Genomic DNA, 13,384 nt, shown 5'->3' with positions numbered 1-13,384 from the left:
GAAAGGGCATGTGCAGAATCCCCCGAAAAGCCAGACTTCCTTAATCAGGTGTGGCGTGCCTAAGGGCCACTGTTGATGCAACCACTTTTCTCAGTGAGTCGATCGTGTCCAGTCCACATCTGATTGTGAACTTTGCTGTATCTCTCTCATATGCAAAAGCCTGGGAGAGTACAACCTGGGCCTCCCCTGGGACCTGTTGCAGCACTTAGTCAACCATTTCCCACAGTGTGTGGGAGTAACGGCCCAAAAGGCATGCAGTGTTCATGGACCACAATGCCAGGCTGGAGGAAGAAAACGCCTTCTTCCCAACTTGGTCCACCTTTTTGCGTTCCCTCTGGTCCACCCTTTTGCGTTCCCTATCTTGGGGTGAGAGAGGGAACGCACCCTGGGAAGTAGAGGCTTGGTTAACCAAGCTCTAAGGGGAGAGGAGTTGCGTCAGAAACGCTGGGTCAGTTGGAGGAGGTCGATGGTGGCAGGCAATACTCCTATTCTCAGAAGCCCTTGTACCGCGCTTGGACCAGGTACCCAGCAGGACATCAGTAAGGGCTTCATTGAAGGGCAATAGGGGTTCAGATGATGAAGCCCCAGGCTGAAGCACCTCTCTCAGGAAGGAAGTTAGTCCTGACTGCCACCGAAGGCAGCTCAAGGCCCAAGACCTCCGCCACTCTTTGCAGCACCATGATATAGGACGCTCCCTGCTCCGTAGCCACGGTAGGGGAAGAAAGCATGCCAGTGCCAGGGGAAGTATACAATATACTGGCTTCACCCAGTTCTGTACGCCAGTCCAAGGGGTCCTGTAGCTAGTATTCTAAAGGGTCCAGCGACCCCTCCCATTTCTCATCATACCCCAACCAATAAGAATAAGGGTCAGGATCCAACACAGGGGGTAGGGCCCCTGTCTAAGTCAGAATTGGTGTTGCAAGATGCCAGTCCGGCTCTGTGTTGGAGTTAGCAATGAAGAAGGGGTTGATGATGCTAGAGGGCATGTGCAGCATCTGGAGTTTCAACGTCGGAACCGATGTTGGGGAAGGTCGAGGTAGTACGACCAATGACAGTTTGAATCCAGGAATGGATCCATGGGTACCCCCTGCTGACGAAGCCACCGGTACGGAACCAGAGGGGGGTCCCTTTGAACCCTGTGGGGCCTAAAGGCGCTCTAGCAGATTCAGACTGCCCAAAGATGAGGCGCATGGCCTCATAGAACTCTCTAAGTTGGGCAGGAGTCACTCTAGCTCCAGGAAACTCAGGGAGGCAAGGTGCAGACCCAGACGCAAGCTCCGAGGACGAAGACCCGGAATGCTGACGCTCCTTGTCCTTCATCTTGTCGACAGACGGGGTGAAGTCGAAGAACGCTTTTTTTTTTTTATCAACGTCGTCTTATGCCTCGACTTAGCCAATCTTCCTGAGGACTTGAAAGGGGATGAATAAGGGTGGGCTCTATCACTGTTTTCAGAATCTTCCTTTTAACCAAGATCGGGAGCGACGCAGAGCTGAGTGCCAGGCCGCCAGAAGCCTTAGGGACGACTCCCTTCAAAGCTTTCAGATTCATGACCTGCACTCGGAGCACTACTTCGGGACGTGGTTGAGCTCCAAACCCCAAAAGCACAAGAGGTGCGGATCCGTTAAGGACATCGCCCGATGACAGAAACGGCAGGACTTGAACCCGATCTTCTGCTTAGACATCCTCAATGCACCAGGAGTGTCCACACTCAATAACCTTCCTTCAGCAAAAAGTTGAAAAAGATCAGTCAAGAAACGACTGACTAGTAGTTCTTCTTCGGAATACCGTTAGGCTGGCGTGGAAAGAAAAGAATTGACATCAGTGCACCAGGGTGGCGGCTATATAGGACTCACAACATCATATCCGATGAGCATGACACCAACGACGGGAGCGGAGCTGGTTGATGCCACCTAACAGCGCGCAGGGGTACTGCTCGAAAAATATCTCTGGATCCAGACTCACGCCTGGGGGAAATTTCTAAGGTAAGGAATCTGCAACTGGATGTCTCTATCAGATAAATTTCACTGCTGTATATGCTGAAAGGGAATATAAAATAAAGTACAGAGAATAATTTAAAACTAAACAACATTGAGAAAAGAATAGCAAATCAATAAGAAATTATGATGTGGAAATCCCAAAATCTTTTGTGGTATAAGCATACCCATAAATGTTTGGCATGCATGTCTGCTCCCTCCTACTAGTACCATTATTAGCTGTCAAATAGCAAAATACAGCGGACTCATTAGAACCTGACCTATAATTGCACACTGTTTAATACAGATACTTGCAACTATGAATTTAATACTGAAAAGTAAACTATCAATACCAGCATTTGAATATGACTCACTTTCTCCTTCTTGTAGCATTTTCAAAAGCTGTGCATTTCTTGCCTTCACCTCCTTGTACTTTGCCTGGTGATGAAACAATATAATTAAAGTTTGACAAAGATAAAGGGATAGAAATGTAAAATCCTACTCTACAGATTTCAAGAACATAATCTCTACATAATGTACAAAGACATTTTAAACTCAAGGGTAAGGACTAGGTTACTTACCCTGTAAGCATCTGTTCATGAAGTGCTGTAGATTCACATGCTCTGCATACTTCTGCCATCTAGAGTTGGGTACGGATGTGTACAAGTTGTTTTTCTTCGAAGAAGTTGTCAGAGTCACAAGGTAAAAAGTGACCCCTCCTTTCGGTGATACTGCACATGGGCATCAACTCCACTGTTAGATTGTTTCCCCGCTGCCGGGTGATAATGGAGTGTGAATATAGTGTTCATACAAGATGTCCATGCATGTGAAGTGTAATGAAATACTGCAACGGCCACGGGTGTCCAGGGAGGTGGGCGGGCGCATGCGAATCTACAGCACTACATGCCACAAACAGATGCCTATAGGGTAACATAATCCGTTTGATGGCATGTGTGGCTGTAGATACGAAATGTTCTGCATAGACTGTCAAGCAGTCCTGTCCCAAAAGTGGTGGCTAATCCGTGGGTGTTGCAGTTGTCTGGAAAAGAATATGAAGCACAGCTTGTCCAACATTTGCTTGTTGCCGTGCGAAAACATCCACACAGTAATGTTTAGTAAATGTGTGAAGATTTGACCATGTAGTTGCTTTGCAGATGTCAATTATGGTTATATAACCCAAAAAGGCCATAGATGCACCTACTTTACAATTTGAGTGTGCTCAGGAGGTATAGGCAGAGCTCCTGTATACATTTGATTAGCCATCTTGATGTGCTTGCTTTAGATATAGTCTTCCCTGTATGTAGGTGAGAAAGCCGCAAAGAGCTGTTTAGTCCTACAAAAGTCTTTAGTCCTATCAATATAGTACATTAATGCTCGTTAAACATGTAAGGTGTGTAGAGCTCTTTCAGCAACTGAATCAGGCTGAGGAAAGAAAACTGGTAGCTTGACCAATTGGTTCAGGTGAAAAGTGGAAACCACTTTTGGAAGACATTTTGGATTGCTACAAAGGACTACTCTATCCTTATGTATCTGGAAAAACGTTCTTCTAAGGTTAATGCCTGAAGCTCACTAACGCGTCCTAATGAAATGATTGCCACCAAAAATGGTACTTTCCAAGAGAGAACCTGGATAGGACATTTATGTAAAGGTTCAAATGAGGGTCTCTTAAGTCTGGTAAGTACAACATTAAAATTCTACTGTGGTGCTAGGGGGACCTTAGGTAGAATCACTCGCTTAAGACCTTCCATAAATGCTTGAATAACTAAAAGTTTGAATAATGTTAAATGTTGTCCGTTACAAACAGATCTATGTGTTGAAACCCCCATCAATGGAAGTATTTGTGTTAGACTTGAGGGTGGCGTTCAAACTCGAGGACTTGTTGCCTCATCCTGCTGAGTAGGGCGGCAAGTTTGCCGTTTGTCCCAGGAAGATTTTCTGCTAACAACTGAATGCAATGGTGAATTGCCCAATGCCAGTTTGTCTGAGCTAGTCGTGACAACTGTAGAGTGTGTGTCCCCCCCCCTCTGTTCCTGTGAATAAAGCATGGCTGTTGTATTGGTCATTCAGACTAGAACAGTCTTGCCTGGGAGATGAACTAGAAAAGCTTTGATTGCTAGCTTGAAGCACCAAGTAATTTATGTGTAGAGCTTGATGTTTGCTGTCCCGCAACCCTTGTATTGAGAGGTTGTGGAGATTAGCACCCCAACCTGTAAGGGATGCATCAGCTGTGAGAGTGATCTCGGGATCAGGGTCTAGAAATGGCTGCCTTTTTGTCATATTGTGAGTATCACCACTGCAGAGAAGAATGAGTGCGGCTGTCTACCAACACTGGATCTTATAACTGACCCTGTGCTTGAGACCATTGATTTGCCAGACACTCCTGCACCGGACGCATGTGTAGTCATGCATATGGCACTATTGAATACAAGATGCCATCATCCCTAGTATTTTCTGGACTGTTTGTACTGGAATACGTTGATTGGGGAATACTTGGCTCAACAGAGTTGTTATAATATGAATCCTGATTGTACTGGGGAAAGCTGATCTTAAGTGAGTGTTTAGAACAGCTCCTGGATAGGGCTGTATTTGAGATGGTTGTAGGTGTGATTTTTGTATGCTGATGGTAAATCCTAACTGGTGCAGGAGATGAATGGTTGTGTGTGCTCAAGACATTGCTGAAGCAAACAGGACTTGATAAGCCAATCCTCCAAATATGGGAAGACATGAATGCTTTGTCTACGTAGATGAGCTGCGACTACAGCAAGGCATTTTGTGAATACACGAGGTGCAGCTGTTACTGCGAATGGGAGTACTTTGAACTGGCAATGTCTACCTTTTATGACAAATCTGAGATATTTTCTGTATGATGGATGTATTGGGATTTGTAAATAGGCATCCTTTAGATCTAGCGCAGACATGAAGTCTCCTAGTTGTAATAGTGGTATTACATCTTGAGGAGTGACCATATGAAAATGTTCTGATAGGAGATCTAGAATTAGACGAAGGGACCCATCTTTTTTGGGACTGAGAAAGTACAGAGATTAAACTCCTGTTCCTTTTTGATGATCGGGAACTGACTCTATTGATTCTCTGTGAATGAGAGCCTGTACTTCTTGATTTAATAATTGCAGATGTTGAAGAGCAAGTTTGTGCTTTCTCTGGGGTATGTTTGGAGGTGAGGTTATGAGCTCCAGGCAATAACCATGTTGGGATAATATCCAACACCCAGTGGTCCGTTATGTTTTGCCCGTTGGGGAAAAATTGTTGTCGACGTCAACTGACAAGTGTTGTGTGATTGAGGGGAACGAGAGAAGAATCACTGCTTTGAGGTGAAAGGGGAGGTACGAGTGGAGGCACCTCTCCCTCGACCTTTGGATTTGTTTACGTTACGTGACTCTCTATAAAAACCTCTTGAAGGGGATGGCAAGCAAATGTTGTTTGCCTACTGCTGTGTTTGAAGGTTGGTTTACAAAAAGAGCCTCAGTTTGTAGGGCTTTCTAGAGCTAGCTCCACTTGTGGACCTAAAAAGTGTTCCTGATCAAAAGAGGCATTTAGAAGGGTTTGTTGAACTTCTGGTTTAAAACCTGATATGCGCAACCATGTGTGACGGCGTAGTAACACACTACTGTTTATTACCTTAGTAGCTCTATTTGCCACAATCAAGAGCTCATTTAATAGAATTGTTAGAAATTAACTTGTCCTTCTGTACAAGCTGTTGTCCCTTCTTTTTTAAATTCTTATGGGAGATGGTGAATGAGGTCTTCCACCTCATACCAGTGTGTTCTGTCATATTTTGCCAATAGTGCTTGTATGATGGCAATTCTCCAGTGTTTGGCTGCTTGAACCCCCGCCCTTTTGCCGATGTGCCAATAAGCTTGGACTCTGTCTGGAGAGGTGTGTCTCTAGAAGTTTGATACATTTGCCCCTTAATATAAGCTGGATCTGGTGGGGCATGTTTATATTTTTTGTCTACCATGGGTGTAATTATTTGAGCGCAAACAGGGTCTTTAAAAATTTCACCCGCATGCTGCATCACCCCCTTTAACATGGGCAGATATTGAGTTACCTTAGTGGTGGAAGAAAGGGTTTCAAATAAGAAATCCTCTTCGATAGGGTTCTTATGTAATGCGACCTGGTGGTATGCAGCAGCCCTACCTACCAACTCACTGAATGATGTGGTGTCATCTGGTAGAGATGGTTTTGTGGGATATAAATCTGGATCTGTTGTATTACTGTCCAACATAAAAATAACCAAAACACACGGTCCTGGAAAACATAATTAATTGTATTACCACTAATTGGTTATACAATTAATTGGATGCACTTACATCTGCATGGAATTGCGTGCAATGCGTGGATAACATTTCGAGAAACCACATTTTCAAATGTAATGTCCAAAAACTTCAGAATAAATCATGTAGTGTAGAAAATTAGTTCCTCCTGACATCAACTTCAAAATGCTACACCACTATTAAATCCTGCCCAATACACACTGTACTGAATGGCAACCCTTTCATTTTCGGGTGCACTGAATTTCTGGGATTCGTGGACAAGAATCTGAACCTTCAAGTACAAATCTATACACTGGCAAAAAGGGCAAAGTTTCAGCTCAAACTTGTATGAAGAATCAATTCTTACATTATACCAAGTTTTAGCTCCAACTCATTTAGAGAAATTAATTGTTAGATTACAGAGGAGCAAGAAAATCAACCCCTAACGCTGTTAACGGTGGACTTTGAAAACTTCTATGTAAATCGCTATACAACCCATTTGGTATGGATCACAAAACGGATTCTAAAATATAACAATGAAGTTTGTCACTTACCACACACTTCGGGTATTAACAAGGGCCTGGCATCATAAGGATACAGAAACATGCATATCCTTTTTCCCCAATCAGAGAGCAAATGAAATGTGCTCCTTTGAGAGTAGAGCATTTTCTATTGAATCGCAACTAAAGGCATCATTTAATTCAGGATCTGTCTCATTTTCATTGATATATTAATTAAATATGCTCTAACCAATGCAGACACCATTACTGACAGTCAACAGTACCCACTGATATGAGGTGATCTGCCACCACTGGTTTGGAAAAACACTACGAGTCCCCAACAGGTGCTAAGTGCTCTGGTCGAAGGGAAAAAAAAAAGTCTGCTATTTTTAAGGCCTCTGGATCTGGGTCTTGTATTGCCCCAAAATGTACCATTCTTGTACTTCTGAGGCAGTTGAAACTGTTGTTCAGCTTGCTGTTAAAGCCATTGCAACTGGAATTGTTTTCATGATCCTATCGCAATACATCTGCGTCTTTTTCTAATAATGGCCAAGACACTGCATCATGCTATTGATTTTTACAGTCTCAATAACTTCTTTAATCTTTTCCCACCTCTCATCAACCTTGGGGTGACTAAAATAATCTCCATTCAATGGCATATTCAAGAGATGAAGCTTCACTTCTGAAATTAACCTTCCAATTCTTATCCCTGCATATTGTCAGAGAAGCTGGCAAGTGTTTATCAATTTACAAGCTGTTGAGTGGGCATTGACTGCACACCGAATACATTTCTTACTGGTGTCTATCATTCATGTTTAGCAAAATGAATGAGCCATTCTCTAGTTTATGGCTGTATGTAATGCAGCCCTCAGGCCAACTGAGTCCAAACTAACTCTCCCTGTCTGGATGAGGTCCACAAACTGCACTCTGAGTGAAAGCTTCTAACCAGATTGTATGAAAACATAACAAGTTAATTCCCACTGGAAGCAAAGCTTCTGGTGGATATACTCCAGCTAACAGCAGACACGTCACCTTTAGAACATTCTCAGTTGCCAGACTGGATCAGTAAAACTTCAGCAATGCTCTGGCGTGCCTATAGAGGGCAAAGTGTGGCTCCTCAGTGACTCCTTCAGAAGTGATGGAGCAAAGTTGCATTTAAGTACCATCCCTGCACATTGATTTCCCTTTTGTGCCCTCACACGTGGAATGTAGAACAAATAGTTTGAGGCAGTGTGCCGATTCTTTACTGGGGTTCTTTTTAGATGTTTATGAGAAAAATCCACACAACAGTAAAGTGGGAGATGGCAGTGATGTTTGTGGTTAGAGTATCCACCAAGAAGAGTGATCAAAGATGCCTGTAGTACAAAGTGAACGGAGTGACCTTCTTGTTAGGCCTAACCGTCAAGGCAATAATGTTGCAGTCTGGCAGATGTCTAGAATAGGTACCCTCTCAACAAGGCCATTTTAGCGTCCTTGGGCCTGGTACAATGAAAATGCAAGCCTTCATGTGACTGGCAAGTGTGAGCAGATATTAATACAGAAGATTATCCACCTCAACAGGGTCCTCTTCTGGACCACCTTGCCTTCATTTGCACCATAAATCGTTACAAATATCTGATTATCCACACAGTGGTCCTTTGTGTGGTTGAACTAAGAGCTCAGGGCCCACTTAGGATCAAGACAACAAAGCATCATCTCCTCGTTTGAGCCATAAAGTGGTGCAAAAGATGCTGGCAGGGAAATCAATTTGCCAGTGTAGGAGTCAAGACCTTGGGTAAGAAGGCCACTCTAGCCCCAGCACCTGTTTGAGCAGAAAAAATGTGGCGTAAGACAGCTGGACCAAAAATACCTGCAGTTCACCCACACCGATTGTTCATGGAACAGCAAAGAAGACAACATTCTTTAGGGTTACGATCATTAAAGAAAAGCAGTACATGCCCCTCAAAGGGCACGCACATGAGAAATATAAAGATCAAGTTCAGAACCCCCTTAGGTTATAACAAAGCAAGCTAAATCTTTGATAATAAAAAAATATGTATATCACAACTGGTGGCTTAAATAAAGATTGTTTGGCAGGTAAACACAAGAACACTGAAAGGATTGCCAAATAACTTCATATGCCTCAGCAAGGCCTTGCTGGGCTAACAAAAGAACTTCGGAAAATCCAGCTTGCAAGGGATCATTGTTTCGGGCAACACATCAGGCAACAAATTTGGCCCAGTGTAGCTCAACTTTACTGAGTGATGTTTTGTAACATGTAGGAAAGTAGCATCTTTCTGACATAATTGCCCCCACTTTTTGCCTGGTCTCAGTGTGTTAAGACTAGTGCACTGGGATCCTGCTAATCAGGACCCGTGTCTGTGCTCTCCTCTCTAAATTTGGTTGCTGGTAAACGTTTACACCTCACAATTCGCATACTGGTGCACCCATGTAAGTCCCTAGTACATGGTACGTAGGTACCCAGGGCATTGGTACACCAGGGGACGCTTATCGACTACAGCATGTATTTTGCCACCCATGGAAGACCATGCAAACTGTGAAGGCAGGCCTGCTATTGAAGCCTGCGTGAAATGGTGTATGCACCTTTTACTTCGGATATAAGGCTTGTCTTACAGTGTCCCAAGTGCAGTGACCATGATATATGTCACCCCTCTGGTAGGTCCTTCATCCCAAGGGCAGGGTACCCCTCCATGATCAGGGTACCCCTCCAAACCCTATACTCCACCCCCTGGGCTTTGTAAGTGCCGGGAAGCCATCTTAAGGTATGTAGTGGACACTGGTCAACACGAGTGGTCCAACTACACAATGGCTTCTCCAAACCTAGGCATGGTTGGTATCAAACATGTTGGAATCATGCAACTACACTGATTCCAGTGCTAGTCACATGATCCTATGTATTCTGGGAGTTCCTTACAGGATCCCAGAGTTCTGCCTGTGCAGCCTTACAGGGGCTGTCTGCCAGCCTGCGCTGCTGCAGACCCCACATACTGTTCTGCCCTCCTGCTGATGAGCCCAACTTAAGCAGGGGAAGGCAGAACAAAGGATTTCCTGCAAGGGAGAAGTGTGAACACCTCTTCCTTTGAAAACTGGCATCTCTGGGCTGGGGTGGCCACTGAGCGCCACCAGCATGTTTTCAAGGGCACATTTGGTGCCCTCCTGGCATAATCCGGTTTGCACCAGTTCAGGAACTCCCGGTCTCCACTCTGGCACAAAACCACACAAAGGACAGGGGAGTGTCCGCCCCCGTCCAGTTCCTCCCCTAGGGAGGTGCAGAGAGCTCTGCAAGGTGGCTGGTTGATTCTGCCATCTTGCTAACAAGGTGGGCAGAGGCCCCTGGGAGCATCTGACTGGTTACACCAGGTAGATGACGTCTCTGACCCCCCTCTGATAGATGGGTCACTACAGAGAGTGACCAACTCCCTTTTAGAATTACTTAAAAGCTGCCCCGAGGGTAGTTCCTCAGATTCATTGAGCAAGACTCTTCGAGGAACTTCTTGCAAGACACCTTCTGCTTCTGGCCTCCGGAGCCGCTGCTGGTCTGCTCATGGAACTAAAACAAGAGTGCATTCAATTGGGAGGGCTCCCACTGCAACATTGTTTCTCCAGCACCGCCAATTTTTCTGCAACATACATAGCTGCACATCCTCCAGGGTCACAAGGACTCTGCCTGCATCCAAAAAGCAAGAAGGAACCTACTTGGGAGTGAATGAGTCAGTCCTCCGTATCTGCAGGCGCCTCAAGATGACAAAGAACAGCTGGTGGATCCTGCTGTCATACGGAAAATATAAATGATCTTCTCACAAGTGGCAGTTCCGTGGTCCTCTCCAGGTCCAACTTGTCTTCTGACCAACTTGGAAAATGGTGGATCCTTGCTGCAGCCACTGAAACGGAACCACTTTGCACCGCAATTGTTGCTTTTACCAAGGCTTGTTGGCTCTTCCTCCAAGATATCTTCAAACTCCAAGAAGCCCCAGCCTCCAGCACTCTGCAACTCCAAGATCAGCTTCTACTCTGCAGCTCTTGCAACATGTGACTCCTGTTTTTTCATGCTGCTGAGGCCTCTCTGTCTCGCTGTACCTGCTGCCAGTGGGTCAACCCCGAGGACTCTTCTTGCTCCGTCTGGCTTTCATTCCTGCTGAAGGCCTCCTCTGACTTTCCTCCACAGGTCAAGTCACTAGGACCTTACTGGTCCTCATAAGTCTGCAAAGTTCCTAGCATCAGCTATCTGCATTTGCAAAGGCTTGTTGGCAGTCCTGCTGGCCACTGACCCTCCTGCAATCCAGCGACTGATGTGGGATAGCTCGTGGGCTACTCCAAGAATCTCCTGCATCCCTCTGGCCTTTTACTTTCACCGTCCTGCAGAAACTTCACCTCCAAGAGGGTGGACACTTGCCTAGCTGCACCTCCTGAACATCTCCGAGTGGGCTGCATGTTGACCCCTTCTTTTTCAGGTGCTTCGCATCTAGAATCCACCTTTGGATTCCACTGATCTAGTCCATGGGTCACAACAGCAGACGGACAACAAAGGCTTCCAATGACTCCAAAAAGGGATTCCGACACCACTTCACCCCTATGCACCTGGGCTCCCTGGTGTAGGTACTCTGGTCTTCTGGGTATCCACAGGTGGGGGCACTCTCCAACCTTCTTTGTGCCCACTGGTTTCCTCGGTGTCCACTGGAAAGTGTCCTGAATCCATAAAAATCCAATCACGACGGTCCTGTGTTAGCCTATGGGACAACCGGCTCGATAACTCTGGGAGCCTGTGTGATTTGTACTATTTATCTCTGGTAATTTTGTACTCCCCCAGCCCCTGGGATCCTAACACACCTACCTTGGTTGAGCATCTCTATTCTTATACCACCTTCTTAGAAAATCGTTTGCCCCCTCCCCCAATAGGATCCTATGTATTTCTATGTTTTTCCTGCTGGTTGCTTAGTGTATACTTTGTGTGTTGATATCTCCAGATGGAGATATACCAATGTTAGTATAGTCTTAGTGTTGTAATAAAGGATACATTATTTTCACAAACATCTGGTGAGGTTCTTTCTTGTTTAACAGTTACTGACTGACTATAGTGGTATTGCAAATGCTTTGCACTCCTCCTAGATAAGCTTTGGCTGCTCACCACAGCTACCCCTAGAGAGCTTTTGGACACTTAACCACTTTCACCAACGGCTGCCTGGACTCAGTATAGAGTGCCACACCATAGGTGTGCACCATAAACTGGCCAGCCTCCTACATTGGTGGAGCAGCAGTGGGATAAAACAATTGCATTGCTTTACCACTTGGTCATCAGTGCCTTTCCATAAGAAAGATTACTTCTAACTGTTGGGTATATAGTATACTAGTAACTTCAGGTTCTTGTAAACTTGTTGCTTGGGTAGTCAGGGGTCTAGAATAGCCCATTCTCCAAACTTTTTAAAGAGGTTTAGAACTTTAGAGTGGGTAGGTACACTACTCTAACACTATGTAGTTGAGGGAGCTGATCAGACTCAGGAGTCTAGGTATGGGGTTCTTGAGTTCCAAGGAGCTTAGGACCCTAAATACAGCTAGGAACCTGAAGATAAATAGTAACCCTACAAAATCTACTCTCTTTGAGTTACTCATTCATGATGATATCCAGAACCTTGATAGGGAAAGAGTTAGATGAAGAGGATGAACCGCCAGTGCTGGAAAAGAAAATACCAGGTAATTCCTATGACCACACTGGACAGACCCATGAGGATTCTGGAAAGAACTTTGAACCGGCAGGGAGCAGTGCTGGTAGCATAAGAGGGGGTCATAGTGGTACGCCCACTTTTTCTCCCCCTGGGTGGTCAAAAGGGTTTTCAGTAGGAGCAGATTCTCCTCATCTTCTCATGTCCCAGCATCTACTGCTGGGTCCATCCACTCTAGTTCAAAAGAGGGATCCTTAGATAGCTTGCTGAGACTTAAGAAAGCAAAACTCACGTTGAAAAAGCAGCAGCTAGCTCTGGAAAGGCCCTAGAGATGAAAAGAGAAACATAATTTGGGGTTAGAACCCCATGGTAGCAGCATTAGAGAGTCGCGGGTCAGGGAAGACACCTTTGATTCCAGGAATCTCAGCAGGATAGTCTCTCCTTACAAGCCTGGGCATGATATTCATTAGTGGATTACTGCTTTATTGAGGACCTCTTAAGTCCAGAAGGTCCCTCAGAGGCAGTGAGCAGCTATCCCGTGGCTCTCCTTTGCAGACAAAGGTAGAGATAAACTGTAAGCAGTAAGAGAAGATGATGCAGACAACTACTAAGTCTTGAAAGAAGCTCTGATTGATGGGTTTGGGTTCACAATTGAGGAGTATAGGATTAAGTTCAGGGAAACTTAGAAGGAGTCCACTCAAGACTGAATAGATTTTGTTGACTGGGCAGCTAAGGCGCTGGTTACATGGCAGTAATGTTCATGCCTATGAAGGGCTGTACAATCTTATCGTGAAAGAGCACATCCTTAATAACTGTGTGTCTGACAAACTGCACCAATAGCTGGTGAACTCTGATCTGATTTCTCCCCAAGAACTAGGAAAGAAGGCAGACAAATGGGTTCGCACCAGGGTGGGTAAGAAATCCCCTTGGTGGGGGTGACCAAAAGAAGAAATGCTTGTAAATCTCAGGAGAAGGATGGGTG

The 13,384-nt window shown here is 45.2% G+C and overlaps 1 protein-coding gene across 5 annotated transcripts in view; it reads right to left on the bottom strand.

Annotated features, from left to right (window-relative positions):
- Positions 1–13,384, bottom strand: part of GKAP1 (G kinase anchoring protein 1) — an 814,129-nt gene that overhangs the window by 299,472 nt on the left and 501,273 nt on the right. For all 5 annotated transcript variants that reach the window (XM_069229880.1, XM_069229873.1, XM_069229909.1 and 2 more), the window contains exon 9: positions 2,349–2,412. In XM_069229880.1, coding sequence (XP_069085981.1) covers positions 2,349–2,412 — 64 coding nt within the window. The remainder of the gene's footprint in view (positions 1–2,348; positions 2,413–13,384) is intronic.

Source organism: Pleurodeles waltl, chromosome 1_1 (genome assembly GCF_031143425.1).
Source record: "Pleurodeles waltl isolate 20211129_DDA chromosome 1_1, aPleWal1.hap1.20221129, whole genome shotgun sequence".
NCBI lineage: Eukaryota > Metazoa > Chordata > Amphibia > Caudata > Salamandridae > Pleurodeles > Pleurodeles waltl.
This window is presented reverse-complemented; position numbering and strand designations above follow the sequence as displayed.